Consider the following 21,815-nt stretch of genomic DNA (forward strand, 5'->3'; position numbering starts at 1 on the left):
GAAAAACACATTTTGGAGCTTCAAATAAATAATACATCTCGCCATTTTATATGATTTAAAAGGCTGCTATTTCAGTAAGGCTGAAAGGCAAAGCTGATTGTTTCCAATGAAGAAGGTACTTGTTGATCTTGTTGATTTTCTTATTTAAATAACCTGTGACCTTTTTATTTTCAATCTTGATCACAATTTATTGTAAGTGTTTTTCCAACCTTGACTTTCCCTATGATATGATCTCTACTTTTATCCTGAAGGTATATAAACATGATCTGACATGAGTTTCCATTTCATAAGTGAAGCAATTAAGTCTAAGAATTTGTGGCAAATTTCAAAATTAAATTAAAATAAAAAAAAACCAACTGAATTCCTTTAAATATACACCTTTTTCTTTTAAAACAATTGCAAAACAATATATTCCATTTATACTAATCACTCTATTGGCCCAGGTGTAGACATGCTGAGGGTCTAACAGTGGGAGGAAACCGAAAGAAGCCAGAAAAAAACCCTAGGAGGTTGGGCATGTTACCCCTTACCTGGGTAAAACCCTATGTGGTCATACATGTTACCCCCTACCTTGGGTAAAAACCAATATGGTTGTGCAGGTTACCCCCTACCTGGGGGAAACCCTATGTGGTCATACATGTTACCCCCTACCTAGGGTAAACACCAATATGGTTGTGCAGGTTACCCCCTACCTGGGTAAAACACTATGTGGTCATACATGTTACCCCCTACCTTGGGTAAAAACCAATATGGTTGTGCAGGTTACCCCCTACCTGGGTAAAACACTATGTGGTCATACATGTTACCCCCTACCTTGGGTAAAAACCAATATGGTTGTGCAGGTTACCCCCTACCTGGGTAAAACCCTATGTGGTCATACATGTTACCCCCTACCTTGGGTAAAAACCAATATGGTTGTGCAGGTTACCCCCTACCTGGGGGAAACCCTATGTGGTCATACATGTTACCCTCTCCCTATGGTAAAAACCGATATGGTTGTGCAAGTTACTCCCTACCTGAGGGAAACCCTATGTGGTCATACATGTTACCCCCTACCTTGGGTAAACACCAATATGGTTGTGCAGGTTACCCCCTACCTGGGGGAAACCCTATGTGGTCATACATGTTACTCCCTACCTAGGGTAAAAACCAATATGGTTGTGCAGGTTACCCCTACCTGGGGGAAACCCTATGTGGTCATACATGTTACTCCCTACCTAGGGTAAAAACCGATACGGTTGTGCAGGTTACCCCCTACCTGGGGGAAACCCTATGTGGTCATACATGTTACCCTCTCCCTAGGGTAAAAACCGATATGGTTGTGCAAGTTACTCCCTACCTGCGGGAAACCCTATGTGGTCATACATGTTACCCCCTTCCTTGGGTAAAAACCAATATGGTTGTGCAGGTTACCCCCTACCTGGGGGAAACCCTATGTGGTCATACATGTTACTCCTTACCTAGGGTAAAAACCAATATGGTTGTGCAGGTTACCCCTACCTGGGGGAAACCCTATGTGGTCATACATGTTAACCAATATGGTTGTGCATGTGGTCATACATTACCCCTACCTAGGGTAAAAACCTGCAAGTTACCCCCTACCTGGGAGAAACCCTATGTGGTCATACATGTTACTCCCTACCTAGGGTAAAAACCGATACGGTTGTGCAGGTTACCCCCTACCTGGGGGAAACCCTATGTGGTCATACATGTTACCCCCTACCTAGGGTAAAAACCGATACGGTTGTGCAGGTTACCCCCTACCTGGGGGAAACCCTATGTGGTCATACATGTAACCCCCTACCTAGGGTAAAAACCAATATGGTTGTGCAAGTTACCCCCTACCTGGGAGAAACCCTACGTGGTCATACATGTTACCCCCTACCTAGGGTACAAACCAATACGGTTGTGCAGGTTACCCCTACCTGGGGGAAACCCTATGTGGTCATACATGTTACTCCCTACCTAGGGTAAAAAAACGGTTGTGCAAACCTGGGGGAAACCCTATGTGGTCATACATGTAACCCCCTACCTAGGGTAAAAACCAATATGGTTGTGCAAGTTACCCCCTACCTGGGAGAAACCCTACACCCCCTACCTACAAACCAATACGGTTGTGGGGAAAAAATTTATGTGGTCAAACAGTTACCTCCTACCTTTTTGCATCCAGTAGAGGAATCAAACCCTGGACAGTCAGATGAAAGACAAGTGCATTACCACTGTGCCATCTGACCATCTTTTTATTACACACAATAATCTTAGCAAATACTGCGGAGTGTTTTTTTCTATTTCAAACTTTAGTCATGTTAAATTAGCTGAAGATCCAAACATATGGTTTCCATTGTGACATCGTGATCAATATAATCTGTGAGTGTGAAATGTCACTTCATTATTGATATCATCCTGTTATCACAATAACATGAGATACATATTTTCTGGACAGGTATACACCTAACCAGATTACAACTTTAACAGAAATATGTTAAACAAGAAAGAAGTCATAATGTATACTGAGATATTTTTGCAACAGGTTAATTTCACTCTTGTTCTATTATATACAAATGTGCTTCATTTCACCCTCTGAAGATTATATCAAATGGGGTATGTAAGTGCACCCCCGACCCCCATCTCAGATTTGCCCTTACTGTTCATGGGTAAAAAGGGCAAAAGCTAAACAGGGATGAAAATATCCCAGTTTGCAGTATTATATCCATGGCTTTAGAGGGTGTTAAAGCCGCTATAGGCAACAACCCATGGTCACAGCTAACACAACCTGTCTGAAACAAACTGCCAACTTTTGTGACAAATTCCTCCTACTTTTGGTGTATGACCTTGAAGTATGACCTTTAGTAATATTACTTACCTGGAGTGTGAACTGGTCCACTGGATAGACTACAGCTTGGTGGGGGTGGGGTGCCGTGAGGATGTGTAGGTGCTCCTGCGGGTACATGTGACGACGCCCCCGGGTGGGTGTGGTGATGATATGGGTGGGTGGCATAGTGAGGCGTATAACCCTGGTAATACTGAGGTGCATTGTTGTTTGGTCCACCCTACAAAATACAAAAACAAATGGTTCAAGCACAAAAGAAAACATTCTATATAACAATTGTCTTTTTTAAACAATAAGAATATTATTTTCAATTGTGATTTCTTCTGAACATCAGAATTCATACGTTTTTCATTCAATAATTAGTCAGGGTTAAGCCATAATCACAAGTAGGTTTTGATGGTTTCCCCCTCCATGTCCAAAGAAGATTTACAATGAATCTCAGTAAATAAATTGATGATTATCAAATTTTCAACATTTGAGAGCAGAAAAATTAAGAGCAACCAAGAAAATAGAATAGGTTATTAATATATACTTTTTGTAACACCCTCTATAATTAAATTCCTTCCCTCCCCCACTCCAGATTTCTGGTCGAACTTTTAGACAGAAATTATTCGTTTATCTTTGAAATTGTATGTAGTTTAAAAAATCCTATTAGTCCTCCAGGAGAATAGCCCAAGCAGCATTGTTCTGACGTATCGGTTGGTTTAAAAAAAATCAGTCAGTGTATTTTTCTGTGGATTAATGTTTAGAATGCAAGTTATTTTTCGATGAAATCAATAAAACATACATCGTGTGACAAAGTGTCGCATTAACTTCACAGTGTATGACTATAACAACATGCAAACATTATAGCATGTAGTAAATATCAGAAAATGATAAACAAATCAACAGATATCTTAGAAATACTATTAAGTCTCTTCTCAGTTACAACTAATGCACAGAAACTTTGGGAGATCTAAACCACCGATCTGCTGATTTCCCAAAAATTTACTACAAATTTACATTCAAACTTATAAAAAACAATAAAATCTTTATCAAAACAAATCAACAGCTAAGAAGATTTCAACAATTAAAATGACTTAATCTCCTTCACTAAATCTACTACACACAAGAATTTCAAATGTATTGAAATTCTGGAAAACCCTGGCCACTTTTATCGTAATTATCTGAGGTTATGTCACTGTGACAGATTAGGATTCTAATCAAACTACTTCTGTAGCTGTGTTGATATCTTCTTGACTAAACTGATGCCATGTAGTTGTCACCATATCAGACACATTTTCTTCCTTGTGAATGAAAAAATGATAACAAATAAGTTGCTACAAGGAAAAGGGTATCCCAATTCAGCCAGCTAAATCTTTCTTCACAATTCAGAATTCTAGAAATTGACACTATTCAACCATTCACCATCTGAGATACATTGCCAGGATATTTGAAGGTTATGTAAAAATTACCCAGGAATCATCTGCTAGTTGTTTGCACCTACAGTAGACAAGGACATATATTCCCTATGTAATGCAACATAATCAGTGGGAAGGAATCTGCAGACATGCATCTGAGACAGAATAGTGTTCAAGCAGGGCTAAGAATGCACACAGCATATTTGTCTTTTTGAGTTAGTAAGGGTGGTGAGACATACTGCATACCACAATAATGTAACAATTCACTGGGATTATCTTTGAGTGAAACTGCTAATCAACTGACTAATTAAGGTCTAATATGACAGGTGAAGTGTTTGAAGTAGGAAGCATTTTTAACTTCAAATTGGCATCCTTTTATATTCCTTACTTCAATGATATCACCACGTGTGATAGTCACTCAGTCCTCCTTACCACCTGGTCAATGTAAACACTACTAAACACATTCTGCTCAACCTAACTGGACAGAATGAGAGATCACCCTACCATTGTGTAGGTTATGATACTTTAGACAAATGGCACACTAAGGTAGCCCTGTCATCATTTTTAAGACTTTCAGGATCTTAGTTGTTTTAAAAATTCAAAGTTTGAAACACTAGAAGAACCAAACCTCAACTAACTACTGTCTGAAACAGTCCTGAAAGGCACCTTGGCATGCCCTGTACTGCCTTAAGTAATTTGTACAAACAGAAAACATACTGAAACACTTCTACATTGCTAAGTAGGAAAATAGCTACCAAATTGTTTCCTGTAATTGGAGAAAGGGTAGAAGGACATGGCTCTCTACTGTTCTATCAACAAGCTATACAATAGTTATAATATACATAAAACCAAACATTTGGACATACAATGTTAAGGTTGGATAATATTCAAATATAGTGTGTAAATAATAAACAAGTACAGTACTTCATTTCGAAAAACAAAAACCAGTTGACCTGTAATAAATTGGCTCATCAGTACTTTTCAGAAGAGCTTAAAATCATAGACCTCTGAAAATATGAATGAAAACTAGTTTTTTTTCATCTGATGCCGTTTTGGTACACAGAACACTAGGTTAATGATTTTGTTGATGTCCTAAGTTATTGGTGGTACTGATGAAAGGTATTATAAGGTTTTATTCATCATGCAGAGGTTACAAACAGTAGATCTATAAGGATGCATGCATATGACCTAAGTCTGCCCTATGTGCTAAAATAATTGATCTTTTTAGGGGGAAGGCAGTTGATGAAAGATTTTTTCACCGTGACATTAAAATAGTATAAAATGGAATTTAAAGTAAGAAAAAGAGGAATATGAAAATTGGAAATATACAAAAACACATGAAAATATAAGTTTTGGTTATTGAAATTTAAATTCAACACTTGCTTCCTCTCAGTCAGATCTTTTTGTACTGATAATCTAATCCTTGTTTGTTCCTCTTATTTAAGTATTCACTAACAGAAACATCATTTGCCATGTACTTAAGGTCTATCCTTATGGATACTATTACTTTTAGAGCCCCATAATGGTAACACAATGTAAGTTCCTTAATTTCATACAATGATACCAGAAAAGATATAAATAACCTCATGTGTCAAATGGGACATGCTGACCATTATACCATACTGCAGCTGATAAGCACCCAAATGTTTTGGAATATGAAGAAAAGGACAGATTTGCAGAATCTTCAACAAAATACTGCAAACATACTAAAAGCACAATGAAATTTAAGTTCACTTTCTTTTATTCGGTAAACACAATGATTCTTATAAAATTTACATATGTAAATTGCAGTTACACAATGATATTTTAGCATAATAGTTTCTGCGCAAAAAGTGCTAAAAAAATAGAAGTGCTAAAGTAGGTATGTTTACAGTTAGTTAAAGCACACAAGTAAATCATGTTGAAAAAGAGTGAAAAAATTTACAAATAACGAACAGGGAAGGGAACTTAAAGGAATATGGTGTTTATTAGGTAAAATATGGTAATAATGATATTGCTATTTGTTTGATATCTAAAAAAGTCCAACTATTACATATATGGATATAAATATATATTGGCTAGTTAATACATCAACTTCATTCAACTAACCAATTAAAAGACATATATTAAACACATCCAATCACCCAATCATGAACAAGACATATCCAATCATCCAGTCACAAAACAGATAAATGCATATCCAAATGGCCAATGAAAAGCAGCTGAGGATATATCCAATTGACCAATCACAAGAGCAGCTAGATGAAAGGAACAGCACATCCCACCGACCACAAGGCAGCTAGGTGGCAGTCAGCAAGCATTGTAACTGCCAATTGCTAGTCATGATTGATTGTTCAATTTTTGACCAGACATGGATCGATTAGCTGGCAAGGACAGGCAGGCGTACCGGACATTCAGGCGGTCAGCAGGACAATCTGATGAGGAGAAATGGGGAAAAACAGAAATACATACATAGCATCCTACCGTCATTGGCTGTACAGGCATGCCTGGAGGTTGAGGGGATAAAATAACATGTGTCAGAATCCCATGCTCGTCCACGATCTGTTGTACCATGTGACCCTGAGGAACCTGCATTGGCATCGGTAAAGGCGGTCCAGTGTTAGAAACCATTCTTACAGTGGCTGGACCTGCAAAGACAGAAAAATACAGACATGAGAATACCTAAATTTGTATTGCTATATCATAGATACTGACAGGTCATTTTCATCAATACCTAAAATATTAAGTTATCTATCAGTCTTTTTTTTACATTTTCCACATTAATGAAACTATAACTGTCACCAAGAAGAATCCAGGTCCTGCAAAATTTGAATCATGTTTTGTAATACCATCACCCCATGGAAACCACTACATAAACATGTGGCAGTCTACCAAGGGCACCTGTTATCCCGAGTACATGCATTTATCACCATCTGTAATCAGGCTTTGTGGCTACCTGTCCAGCTTCAGTAACACCTGTGCATTATTTGTAATCACCTGTCTGTATTACATCTACACCTGTACAATACATTTCTTTATTACATTTTTCATTTGTCAAATTACTTTAAAATATAATAACAGGTCATTATAACAAACTGGCAAAAATGTTAAGGGATAAAAAGTACACATACTTAACCAAGAAACCTGTCACTTCTAGAGTACATTATAATCTGTCTATATTGCTACATGAACCCGAAACATTTACAACCAGTTTTCTTCAACAGTGTTCTATCAATCAATCATTTTTCCAAATTTAAAATGGAGGGGAAGAAGTGAACAGCAAAAATCAATTGTCTGCCTATTTTTTGTTGACAAAACACTTTTATAAGTTGTTTTAAGCAAGGCACTAATTTATCAACATAATTTGAATCTAAGTTTAGGAAAAAGAATTTGGAGTGAAAATCAGGAAAATGTCTGCAAAATCCAGTATGGTTGATAAGAGTCACTCTAGATCCTGTCTTATGTCTAGAGGTACGAAATCCAGTATGGTTGATAAGAGTCACTCTAGATCCTGTCTTAAGTCTAGGGATACAAAATCCAGTATGGTTGATAAGGGTCACTCTAGATCCTGTCTCAAGTCTAGGGATACAAAATCCAGTATGGTTGATAAGAGTCACTCTAGATCCTGTCTCAAGTCTAGGGATACAAAATCCAGTATGGTTGATAAGAGTCACTCTAGATCCTGTCTCAAGTCTAGAGATACAAAATCCAGTATGGTTGATAAGAGTCACTCTAGATCCTGTCTCAAGTCTAAGTCTAGAGATACAAAATCCAGTATGGTTGATAAGAGTCACTCTAGATCCTGTCTCAAGTCTAGGGATACAAAATCCAGTATGGTTGATAAGAGTCACTCTAGATCCTGTTTCAAGTCTAGAGATACAAAATCCAGTATGGTTGATAAGAGTCACTCTAGATCCTGTCTCAAGTCTAGAGGTACAAAATCCAGTATGGTTGATAAGAGTCACTCTAGATCCTGTCTCAAGTCTAGAGATACAAAATCCAGTATGGTTGATAAGAGTCACTCTAGATCCTGTCTCAAGTCTAGGGATACAAAATCCAGTATGGTTGATAAGAGTCACTCTAGATCCTGTTTCAAGTCTAGAGATACAAAATCCAGTATGGTTGATAAGAGTCACTCTAGATCCTGTCTCAAGTCTAGGGATACAAAATCCAGTATGGTTGATAAGAGTCACTCTAGATCCTGTCTCAAGTCTAGAGATACAAAATCCAGTATGGTTGATAAGAGTCACTCTAGATCCTGTCTCAAGTCTAGAGATACAAAATCCAGTATGGTTGATAAGAGTCACTCTAGATCCTGTCTCAAGTCTAGGGATACAAAATCCAGTATGGTTGATAAGAGTCACTCTAGATCCTGTCTCAAGTCTAGAGATACAAAATCCAGTATGGTTGATAAGAGTCACTCTAGATCCTGTCTTAAGTCTAGAGATACAAAATCCAGTATGGTTGATAAGAGTCACTCTAGATCCTGTCTTAAGTCTAGAGATACAAAATCCAGTATGGTTGATAAGAGTCACTCTAGATCCTGTCTTAAGTCTAGAGATACAAAATCCAGTATGGTTGATAAGAGTCACTCTAGATCCTGTCTTAAGTCTAGAGATACAAAATCCAGTATGGTTGATAAGAGTCACTCTAGATCCTGTCTTAAGTCTAGAGATAACAATGTATAATCATCAGTTTACTAGATGGGAACTAGTACAATTATATTGTCAGAGATTGAGTTAATTCCTGGAAACAACATCTATATGACTTTATGGGCACTACTATTTTGATTCACCTAATAACCTCTCACACCTTAGAATTTGGTCCTAACTTTCACATCACTGCCGTAAGAAAGAATAAAAAACCATTATAGAACTCCATGCCAAGAGTTGGAGTATTCAAAAACAATTTTCCCGTCACTGCCAACCTCCTGTAGGTTTTGATGGCAGACCAGGATTCCTAATGTCACAAGGTAATACACATCTGTACACACAGGTGTGGCTGGTCAATTAACACTAATTGCATTTCCACAGGTGCAACAGACAGGTGTGTGTCTACCAATACAGTGAAAGTGAAAAGTCAAGATCTCTTTCCAATTAAAGACTTCTCCAAAACAACTCGGACAAAGTTTCATTTCTTTAAGTTTATAAATCAAGATCAGTAAGCTAAATGAACACTTACAAAATAAAATAACAACTGAAATTGAAATCGTGCTCTCATGACCAAAAACAAATTGGAACACAACCGATTTCTTTTTATAAACATATATGAATTACACAAAGGCCAAGTGTCTTACAGTTAAGACCACTCTAAGGTTTAATGGTTATGATAACCATCTTATTTGCTTTGTGAAATAGAAGCAAAAAATAACAAAAAACAGGCAAGTACAAATATCAAGGTTAACAAAATCTCAACAACAAACCCTGCCTCTAGTGTAAACAGAAGCTTGTAAGCTACAGGTGTTAAACTACAGCACCTGACAGCCTAGCCCATAGCTTTTGGAATACAAGTAAAACACAAATAAATCAAAACTTTGGGAAAGAACATTATACAGGGTAGTTCCCCTTTCTGTCATAAATATGTCATTTAGCCAAGTGTCAATAGACCTTCTTAAACTTTCAATACACAAATCTCTAACATTCTTAAAGATTTCCTCATCCAAAATGTCGTCTGTACAATATACACTATGGAGCAAATGTCATGCCAAAGGTCTGCTTACGTTAGACGGACATTTCCAAGAGGGTGTTAACTGCTCTTCTCAAAGATTAAAACATGCCCTTTAGAGAGAATTTCGACACCATTTCTATAGCAATGTGCAAACCAATTCTTAGCAAAAGATTTGTGCTTGCTTTTGTACGAAGTACATGTTTTTCTAAACCTCTTAAAAGATATTTTCCATGGATTGAACAAAGAGTTGCTCTGAACACCTTTTAAATCAAAGGATCTTCAAAATGTCTCTCCAAGCCGTTATGTTGTTCCCTTAGTGTAAACCTTACCTTCTTGAAAATGCACTTAAGGCTCACAAAAGCTAGGGATTACAGCACAACATAAGGTCCTTAATGTAGGCAAAGTCATGGATGGTGTGTATAGAGACAGTGATTTTTAATGCATCAGCTCTGTATACCTTAAGACAAGAGGATGTATATAGGTCAATATAATGATATAACTAAATTTATGTGGTGATCCTTCAAGTTGACTTTTTTAATGAAATGGTTCTGTTTGCTTAATGTCCTAGTAACAGCTAGAGTCATTTAAGGATGTCCTCTAATGTATGCAAATATATCCAAATATTACTTAAAAGGAACTTGAAATTTCTTCCTGTACCTCACAAACACATACAAAAAATAACGAGTTTATCTAAATATATTTGCACTTCTATCAATTCTCTATATTACATCATATCAGACTTGTTTCATAAGTCTTATAGAACATTGTATGGCATCAGAAGTACCTAAAACAAACAATCAACATCTTCATTGTTCTAAACCTGTGTCCATTGGATAGGTAACCATTTTATAAGAAATGACATGAATGTCTGAATTGATGTTGGTGAATAGACCCTTAGTAAAGTCTAACCAGGTCATTACATCTGAAGGACTTCTCCCCTTAATCAAATCTTACTTCTCAATACATTTTTATTTACTAGCCCCTTGAAAATTTCTTCAAATAACAAACAACAACATCAAATGCATCATAATCCATTCTGCAAACATTTTTTCACTGATAAAGGTGACAATCACCTATAATATATGACTGGAAGAATTTTCTAAATTCTTCTCTTTCTGACAACTTATTGCTAAATACCTTACAAGGCATACACTATTAACATATACATTACTCTGTCAACATGGTAAATGATTGAATAGTAATACACATACTTAAGAGTCACATATTCTGAAAAAAAAAGACCACGAAATTTTCTATAAATAGACATGAAGTGACCTACTTACAGAAGGACAGGTATTTTGCGATAGCCCTCCAATCAACCACCTGCTTGGAGCACTAGGCACATACCTGATTTCAGTAATGAGTTTTATTATTCAGATGAAAAAGTACATTAAAAATCTAATTCATCAATAATTTTTCAGACAACCTGTTTACATCAGATCTGGTCTATATTTGATTTTAAAAACGGATCGTGGTGCAGCCTCAATTCAGTAGAGACTAGGTCCACTTCTTTACCAATCACTTCAATGAAAACCATTAGTAATTTGTCATCAAGTTAAATTCATTTCTAAATTCTTTTTGATCAATACATTCTGCGTAAAATCTTTGCTTCAAGGTTAAACATCCCACACCCTCCTTGTTGAACTTATCACCAGGTAAATTTCATTACTATCAAACAGGAATATTGATTGTTATTTCCATATATGTTAATAATTATCAACAATTCAGGTAAGTCTCTAAGAGCAGGTTGATGTACAGGTAGGATCTCAACATAGCAACATATACTGGAAACAGACGTAAATTCTCCTTATTGTTTGAAAAATTGAGGTACTAAATTTGAATTTCATTATCAAGAGAAATTGAATACAATTTGCAATACTTAAATCTTCAAACTACTTATATTTGAAGGATCCAAGGTATTCACAATCCTGAATGAAATTGACAAAAGAAATTATAGCTTAAAACAGTATTTTATATACAGATGTCCCTAACACTCATAAAGAAAATATATGATCATGATAATAAGATTCTTATGACCTTGCCCAATGACATTCACTAAAAAACTGCCTATGCATCTGCAGGGTATTGAGTAAACAACCAGAATGGGAGTTACAGTTCATTGTCAACATATCCAAATTTATCCACACACGACAGTCAACCTTCATTTATATCCAGACATATACACTACAGTCAACCTCCTATCATATCCAGACATACACACTACAGTCAACCTTCTATCATATCCAGACATACACACACTACAGCCAGACCTTCATTTATATCCAGACATACACACTACAGTCAACCTCCAATTATATCCAGACAGACACACACTACAACTCAACCGCCTATCACATCCAGACACACACTACAGTCAACCTCCTATCACATCCAGACATACACACTACAGTCAACCTATCATATCCAGACAGACACACATTACAGCCCGACCTCCAATTATATCCAGACATACACACACTAGTCAACCGCCTATCACATCCAGACATACACACACTACAGCCAACCTTCTATCATATTAAGACATACACACACTACAACTCAACCGCCTATCATATCCAGACATACACACACTAGTCAACCGCCTATCACATCCAGACATACACACACTACAGCCAACCTTCTATCATATTAAGACATACACACACTACAACTCAACCGCCTATCATATCCAGACATACACACACTACAGCCAACCTTCTATCATATCCAGACATACACACACTACATCTCGACCGCCTATCATATCCAGACATACACACTCTACAACCCGACCTCTTATCATATCCAGACATAGAAATCTCAAACAGACCTTTAACATTAAACAAGGCCATGAACATCAAAGGTAAAAATGCTGCAAAGTTCTATTTCGGGGGTATCAGAAATGGAGGATTATATGGGCTTCTACTCAGAGGGAAGGGAAAGACAATATCACCTCGACGTACATATTAGTCTGGAGTGTACCTTAAGTAAGACATGCCAGGACTTCAAAGTTATATACTCATGTAAAATTATAACATTGACTGGAAACATTTCAAGATAAACACATCTCTGATATTATGCCTAATTTAATAGCGAGTTTGAAGCCAATGTATGATTAAATACTTATTAATGGTAAGTTTACAAAGTCTAACAAAGACAGAAGAGAACTGGAAGTGCTTCCTGTAACATATATATGATTTATATGAACACAAGCAAAAGAAGTCACATAAGATACAGTCATCAATTAACCTGATACACAAATCATGAAATTCTCCAGAGATTTTACACACTGGCATATATATCACAGGCAAAGTAGTGATAAATCTGTCAAAATGATACACGGGGTGCAACCAACCTGATCATATTTCCCATAAATATGGCAGAACTCATATAGAATATGCTTTAAGATAGGTCTAAACCAGTCCTCTTCAAGTTCAAAACACTGTAGCAGAGAGCACGGAAACTTCCTTTCCCAAATGTACATGAAAATAACCTAATTTTTTTTCAGTAACTAAAATTATCAAAAGTTAATACACAGAGCATGACGCCTGGTTTTACCCAGAGTTATAGTTACTTACAATGTAAAATTTTCACTACCACTTTCCTTAACACTATTTCCCTATTCCCCATACTGTCATTACCTTCTCTTCCACTTCCTATTTACACCAAATTATATACATCCTTGCTTTCCTTCGGCTGTATCATCTCTAGCACTTAGTGACCTTGACCCCTAACTCTTGACTCAAAATCAATAGGTGATATCCTCTGGTGAAGTGTAACAAGTGTGCCAGGTTGAATTATACTGGATAAATCTCAAATGGCCTGGTTTTCTCTGAATCATGATGACTACAAATTCTGATGTATCATCAGGACAGTTACTTAATGATTTGGAATTATACACAAATGATGTGCCAGACATTGATAAATGATCTAATGAAAAGATGATGTTAATGACAGCTCAGTTACCACTCAGATAAACAAATGACTAGCACATAAGTTTATTTGGCCCACTTTAAACTTTGGTACTTAATGTCAAAACATATTTAAGCCATGTCAGATTCTCCTCCACCCCCCACCCCCTCCCCAACCAGAAAAATATATAGCGTAACTCTTTCTCAATTTAAATTTGTCACTTCCAATATTTGCCATAAAATCTTAGAGAAAATAAAACACTGATGAAAACTGCCTCGGGAACAGTATATTGTAGGATATTCAATCCTAAATATGGTTAACTGAAAGTGTCAGACTTTATACGAGATGTACAGTTGGAGGATACTTCACATTGATGATGGGATTACAAGTGGGTGACGAAGTGTTCTACCCTTCTGTTTAACTTTCACACAGTTGAATCTAATCCGAGATATATCCACTTGTTGTGAAACATGGAGACACTTTTAGTAGACATGATATCTTGATATGGACAATGAGGTCAATAGTCAATAACTAATTCACACAGCATTATCTCAGCTGTTATTTTTTGTTGCCATAATGTGACTGTATGTAAGCCTCTGCATTTACTTTTATAAAACCAAAACATACAATTGTGGTACCATAATCATTATGTTAAAACTGGATATTCGTTGTTCAATTAACTTTATTTCAAATTTAAACTAATTTTTTTTCTGTGCTATCTGAATGTGAAAATGGGTGTTGACATATCTGTCCCCAGGTGTACCATCAGTTGACATTATCCATGCACAAATGATGATAATGTACGACTACAGAACTGTTATTAATCTACATGGAATCTGATCAAAATAAATCCTACTTATAAATCCTACTTAACCAGAATCTTCCTTGTAATACTGCTTTTTGTAAATTTGGTATATTTATGCATTTAATCCCTTAATTCTGTAAAATCCATATACTTCATATTGTAAAGAACCATATGCCACATATTCTATACAACCATATGCCACATATTCTAAACAATCCATATGCTACATATTCTGTACAATCCATATGCTACGTATTCTGTACAATCCATATGCTATGTATTCTGTACAATCCATATGCTACGTATTCTGTACAATCCATATGCTACATATTCTGTACAATCCATATGCTACGTATTCTGTACAATCCATATGCTATGTATTCTGTACAATCCATATGCTATGTATTCTGTACAATCCATATGCTATGTATTCTGTACAATCCATATGCTACGTATTCTGTACAATCCATATGCTATGTATTCTGTAAAATCCATACGCTACATATACTGTATAATCCATAAGCTACATTATTCATATGGTATGGTTTCTGTATTTTTTCTTTATGAATCCCTCCAACAGAATGAGAGTAGGTCAGAGTTGAAAGGTGAAACCTCAGATACTCAAACAGCTAAGCTTAATGAATTCTTAATAACTAATTATAGACAGAGGTGATAAAAAGCAGGCTATGTTTACTCTGCCCCAGATTAGGGTACAACTTCCCTCTCCTTGATGTATCCTTCTGTTACCATCCATCATTCAAAAATTTAATATTCTCTGAATTAATATTTGAATAAATTTGATAAAATTAAACAAGGGCTAAAACTTTCACAGATTGATGTTCATTCAATTTTCATTCATTTGAAAAGGAAATAATTTGTATCATAACTTTTTTATCAGTAAATATGTTATAAATTCTGAAGTCACCATACTTGTCCTTAAACATGCTTTCGTTGTCTTAAACATGATGCCAGTGAAGGTTTACAAATAATAAAAAAAAAAATTCAATAAAATTTGTTACAGTATGAAATTCTCCTTTCACAGCCTTGAAATAAAATCCTCAACACAAGTCATCAGGCAGGAAACAAACATTCCTATGAGAATCAATCTTGATGTGTTTTCATCCTTGATAACAGCAATCTGCTAAACTTTCCATTGCAGGTTGAAAAAAATTATGCTATAATACATAGACTATTACTTATTTTCTTATGTTATAAATATCAATTAAAGACATGATTTTCCTATCTTATTTGTTTCCTAGCTCTTCAAAAGGTAGTGTGATGTTACTACCAGGGGCTGTAATAGATTTCATCAAAATATTGCATGTATCATAAAACCTACAATTAATAAAAATGTTCATTCCCTCTGGTACTATTAATACGTTACCAGTGACATTAAAAAGACAAATGGATATCAAAATACATTAAAGAAACAATCTTCATTTCTTAAAATTTTCACTCAAAACATTATTGGCCAGGACAATCATTAAATTTGGTTCTTGACTGAATGGTTTCCTAGGACACTAATGAACTTGGGTTCCTGAGTGAGTAGTCTACTAGAACAGTCATAAACTAGGCTTCCTGGATGAACAGTTTACTAGGACAGTCATGAACCAGGGTTCCTGGATAAGTGGTCTACTAGGACAGTCATAAACCTTGGTTCCTGGGTAAGTGGTCTACTAGGACAGTCATAAACCTGGGTTCCTGGATGAGTGGACTATTAGGACAGTCATAAACCTGGTGTTCCTGGGTAAGTGGTCTACTAGGACAGTCATGAACCTGGGTTCCTGGGTGAGTGGACTATTAGGACAGTCATGAACCTTGGTTCCTGGCTGAATGGTCTACTAGGACAGTCATGAACCTGGGTTCCTGGGTGAGTGGACTATTAGGACAGTCATAAACCTGGGTTCCTGGGTGAGTGGACTATTAGGACAGTCATAAACCTGGGTTCCTGGGTGAGTGGACTATTAGGACAGTCATAAACCTGGGTTCCTGGCTGAACGGTCTATTAGGACACTCATGAACCTTGGTTCCTGGCTGAATGGTCTACTAGGACAGTCATAAACCTGGGTTCCTGGGTGAGTGGACTATTAGGACTATTATAAACCTGGGTTCCTGGGTGAGTGGACTATTAGGACAGTCATGAACCTTGGTTCCTGGCTGAACGGTCTATTAGGACACCCATGAACCTTGGTTCCTGGCTGAATGGTCTACTAGGACAGTCATGAACCTTGGTTCCTGGCTGAACAGTCTATTAGGACACTCATGAACCTTGATTCCTGGCTGAATGGTCTACTAGGACAGTCATGAACCTTGGTTCCTGGCTGAACGGTCTATTAGGACACTCATGAACCTTGATTCCTGGCTGAATGGTCTACTAGGACAGTCATGAACCTTGGTTCCTGGCTGAATGGTCTACTAGGACAGTCATGAACCTTGGTTCCTGGCTGAATGGTCTACTAGAACAGTCATGAACCTGGATTCCTGGTTGAATGGTCTACTAGGACAGTCATGAACCTTGGTTCCTGGCTGAATGGTCTACTAGAACAGTCATGAACCTGGATTCCTGGTTGAATGGTCTACTAGGACAGTCATGAACCTTGGTTCCTGGCTGAATGGTCTACTAGGACAGTCATGAACCTTGGTTCCTGGCTGAATGGTCTACTAGGACAGTCATGAACCTTGGTTCCTGGCTGAACGGTCTACTAGGACAGTCATGAACCTTGGTTCCTGGCTGAATGGTCTACTAGGACAGTCATGAACCTTGGTTCCTGGCTGAACGGTCTACTAGGACAGTCATGAACCTTGGTTCCTGGCTGAATGGTCTACTAGGACAGTCATGAACCTTGGTTCCTGGCTGAATGGTCTACTAGGACAGTCATGAACCTTGGTTCCTGGCTGAACGGTCTACTAGGACAGTCATGAACCTTGGTTCCTGGCTGAATGGTCTACTAGGACAGTCATGAACCTTGGTTCCTGGCTGAACGGTCTACTAGGACAGTCATGAACCTTGGTTCCTGGCTGAACGGTCTACTAGGACAGTCATGAACCTTGGTTCCTGGCTGAACGGTCTACTAGGACAGTCATGAACCTTGGTTCCTGGCTGAACGGTCTACTAGGACACTCATGAACCTTGGTTCCTGGCTGAATGGTCTACTAGGACAGTCATGAACCTTGGTTCCTGGCTGAATGGCCAATAGTCAGACAACTGTTTCTGGATGGAGTTGCCTAATGAGTCAGAATTTCTGGGATGATAATGGTCTACAATTCCTGCCAGGAAAGATAGCAGCTTCTTCCATTTGATAGTCCTACTGGGACTCATGTTGGAGTGATTCCTACCACAAGCCTGTGACAGTGACGGCATTCTATATACCACCATTTACAGATGATAAAAACTGGGTATTTATGATCATTTAGCTGCTGTCTAGGGCTTTACTAATACTCTATACAATGTAGGATATATTTTTACCTAATCTTAAACTCTTGAGACTGTTTCAAGTTTAATTTTATAGGCCTTAAACATAAGAAAAACACAAATTTCAAACCAAGGCATTTAATTGTTGCCTACAAAATGTGTAGTGTGGAAGGTATGAGACATGTTAAAAGCTTACCATACCTCTATGAAGACAACACACATCACCTAGATATATTTTTCTTTCAGTCTGAAAGACATGGTCAATAAATCCTCTCCTAGCCAGTGCAGAAAGATCACTTGGTACTGTTACATGTGTGGGAAGAAAAGACTGCAATTTATGTAAAAAAAAAAAAAAAAAACCGCAGTCAGTTATTCCCACACAAAGAAATTATTTATCTGTTAGCAGAAAGAAAAAACAACTCTAATCTATGACTTTAATGTCAATTTCATTTTAAAAAAATTGGAAGAAAAAACAAAAAAATGTCTGCTGTTAATGAATTAGAATGACTAAATATTTTCACTCAAATTTAAAAAGCTGTTTTGGAATTTGTGCCTCTGTCTTGACATGACCTAAGGTCAATTCTAGCAATATGAGTTGGGCCTGTTCAACTTGCAGATGTGACAAAGCAATACACACAACAGCCCTGTAACACTGCAGGACTCATTTTGTATAACCTGAAGATAGCCATGCTGTCGAGCCTTGATGATCTACATTATGACACTGACAGTCATGACGTTTATTATGCAACCACAACAAATAAATATGGTCAGTTACAACCGGAAATGTCAAAAATAGTGCCTTGTCAACACCACGATTATCGCCCCCCCACATCCTCCCACTATAAAACAATAACAGTAGCACTGTTACTCTATCAGGTAGGGTCTTATCCATTCATAAACAGTTTTCACACTTGCTGTGTTAGCATATATTGTGGGACATTAAGTACGGATACACACATGTTTACCACCACTTCCACCACTAACATGCATCATACCCCTCGTAAAACATAATCTCCTCTCCTAATATTCTATCCACCACTTATTCAAGGTAATACGATGGGACATGAACATTTCCTGTACAGCGCACTTACAATAAGATTATTTTTCTGAATTACAACACCACTAATCCATTCATAAAATTGTCATTTCTGGATTTTATCTATAGCCGACATATATGGAGAATTTTTTTACACTAGCGTTCCTAATGAATATATGAATAACTGAGAATGAGCCGAACTTGTCAGTTATCTGTACGATAGGAAATGATTCAGTTATCACGAATGTACTGAGGCAAGCAGCTAGTATTAAGGAGTATCAACCAGACAGAAAGATTACCTTAAATCAATTGTAGGCAAAAAGTACAAGGAACTTAATTCTGACCAAAGTTCACAATGTGAAAACTGTTTTACTCTGATAACTTGTGTAAAACAGAATTACCATGAAGGTTGTCATTCTGCAAATTGTTGTCCCCATCACAATACCATTCTTAACTGGAGATCACACCTCCAAGTCAACACATGAGGTTTGATAACACCTGATCACACCTCCAAGATGACACATGAGGTTTGATAACACCTGATCACACCTCCATGTCGACACATGAGGTTTGACAACACCTGATCACACCTCCATGTCGACACATGAGGTTTGATAACACCTGATCACACCTCCAAGTTGACACATGAGGTTTGATAACACCTGATCACACCTCCAAGTTGACACATGAGGTTTGATAACACCTGATCACACCTCCAAGATGACACATGAGGTTTGATAACACCTGATCACACCTTCACTGTAATGTTATATGTGTTTGACATCAATGTCACTTTGTATGTGTTTGACATCACTGTCCTGTTATATATGTGTTTGACACCACTGTCCTGTTATATATGTACACCACTGTCCTGTTATATATGTGTTTGACACCACTGTCCTTTTATATATGTACACCACTGTCCTGTTATATATGTGTTTGACACCACTGTCCTGTTATATATGTGTTTGACACCACTGTCCTGTTATATATGTACACCACTGTCCTGTTATATATGTGTTTGACACCACTGTCCTGTTATATATGTGTTTGACACCACTGTCCTTTTATATATGTATATATGTATATATGTACACCACTGTTATATATGTCCTGTTATATATGTGTTTGACATCACTGTCCTGTTATATATGTGTTTGACACCACTGTCCTGTTATATATGTACACCACTGTCCTGTTATATATGTGTACACCACTGTCCTGTTATATATGTACACCACTGTCCTGTTATATATGTACACCACTGTCCTGTTATATATGTGTTTGACACCACTGTCCTGTTATATATGTACACCACTGTCCTGTTATATATGTACACCACTGTCCTGTTATATATGTACACCACTGTCCTGTTATATATGTGTTTGACACTACTGTCCTGTTATATATGTACATCACTATCCCGTTATATATGTACACCACTGTCCTGTTATATATGTGTTTGACACCACTGTCCTGTTATATGTGTACACCACTGTCCTGTTATATATGTGTACACAACTGTCCTGTTATATATGTGTTTGACACCACTGTACTGTATATATCCAGACTGTCCTGTTATATTACACACTGTCCTGTTATGTTATATATCCACCACTGTCCTGTTATAAGTTTAACCTGTCCTGTTATATAGCTACTTCCAACTATATATGTGGACTCTGTCCTTCCTCACACAACCACACAGAAATGAGAAATTATGTCTGGTCCAGAGTTCAGGACATCTACACATAGTGTAAGAATATAATGCATGGATGTTGGTTATATGTTGAGAAATAATCATCTATATACTGAAATATAAATAGGTCCCTCCATGGAAAATGAAACTCAGGCAGTCCTACCTTGGAGAAATAAACTGAAGTGGCCAACTAATGGATTAAGTGACTGATCTATTATGAATCCTTTAGAAATACAAATTTTGTGTCAATATTTTAAAATCAGTCCCATGAATAGTTTTTGTATAAATGATTTTAAATATAAAATATTCTTGGATGATTGACGAGTCCATTTGAAATACAAAATGTAGTTTACCTAAGCAGATAATACAGGTTTTTATTGCCTCTAATGTCTTTGAAAGAGAAAATACTAAACTTTTCCAGTTTTTATGAATGGTAATATAGTTATATATCTAAATTAACAATAGGTTTTCAACATAGCAGGCAATCTCTATTACCGTTATAAGAAATCAATAAAATGTCTGTAGATGTTGAAGTGTCCATTAGCTTCAGTGCATTATTCAGTACATCATGAATTTTTCACTCTGTCGGGATACAACACAGAACAAACTTGCATCAGAATTTTTTTTTTCTTTGGGAGATATTCCAAAGTTTCAATGAAACTGCACCAAACTTTGCAGATTTGATTAAGATGGACAAGTTCCAACAGTTCGCCCTGTGTCTCTTCAGGCGGAGCACCTATGAACTAACAATTACACAATCCTATTCCCTTTTCAAACTTATCATCCTCAATGGTTAGGAAAGGAGTAGGCATGAAAAGAAATATTTTGAAGTAAACTTTCGCAAACTCACTAATTAGAAGAGGGGAACTTTCAGTTTCTGATCTCAACATCAACAAACCATCAGTAATCTTCCAAATTGTTCATGATTTCAAAAATACAAGAGGACCAATGGGCCTGCATCAGTAAGCAGGTATTTAATGTTCATTAAAAACAGAATTGATGTTAAACACAGATACATTAAAACGTATTTCATTGGCTTTCAAAGTGGGCACATCCAGTCAATTTTAGCCAATTTCAA

At 36.9% G+C, this 21,815-nt stretch overlaps 1 protein-coding gene across 1 annotated transcript in view; it reads right to left on the minus strand.

Moving 5' to 3' along the window:
* LOC132546132 (fibronectin type-III domain-containing protein 3A-like) overlaps positions 1-21,815 on the minus strand; it is a 121,994-nt gene that overhangs the window by 34,238 nt on the left and 65,941 nt on the right. Inside the window, exons 2-3 of the mRNA XM_060209834.1 lie at positions 6,694-6,857; positions 2,864-3,050 (exon numbers count right to left, since the gene is read on the minus strand). Of these exons, the coding sequence (XP_060065817.1) occupies positions 2,864-3,050; positions 6,694-6,857 (351 nt within the window). The remainder of the gene's footprint in view (positions 1-2,863; positions 3,051-6,693; positions 6,858-21,815) is intronic.

Source organism: Ylistrum balloti, unplaced genomic scaffold (genome assembly GCF_031769215.1).
Source record: "Ylistrum balloti isolate Yb309-2 unplaced genomic scaffold, AGI_CSIRO_Ybal_v1 Utg369602, whole genome shotgun sequence".
NCBI lineage: Eukaryota > Metazoa > Mollusca > Bivalvia > Pectinida > Pectinidae > Ylistrum > Ylistrum balloti.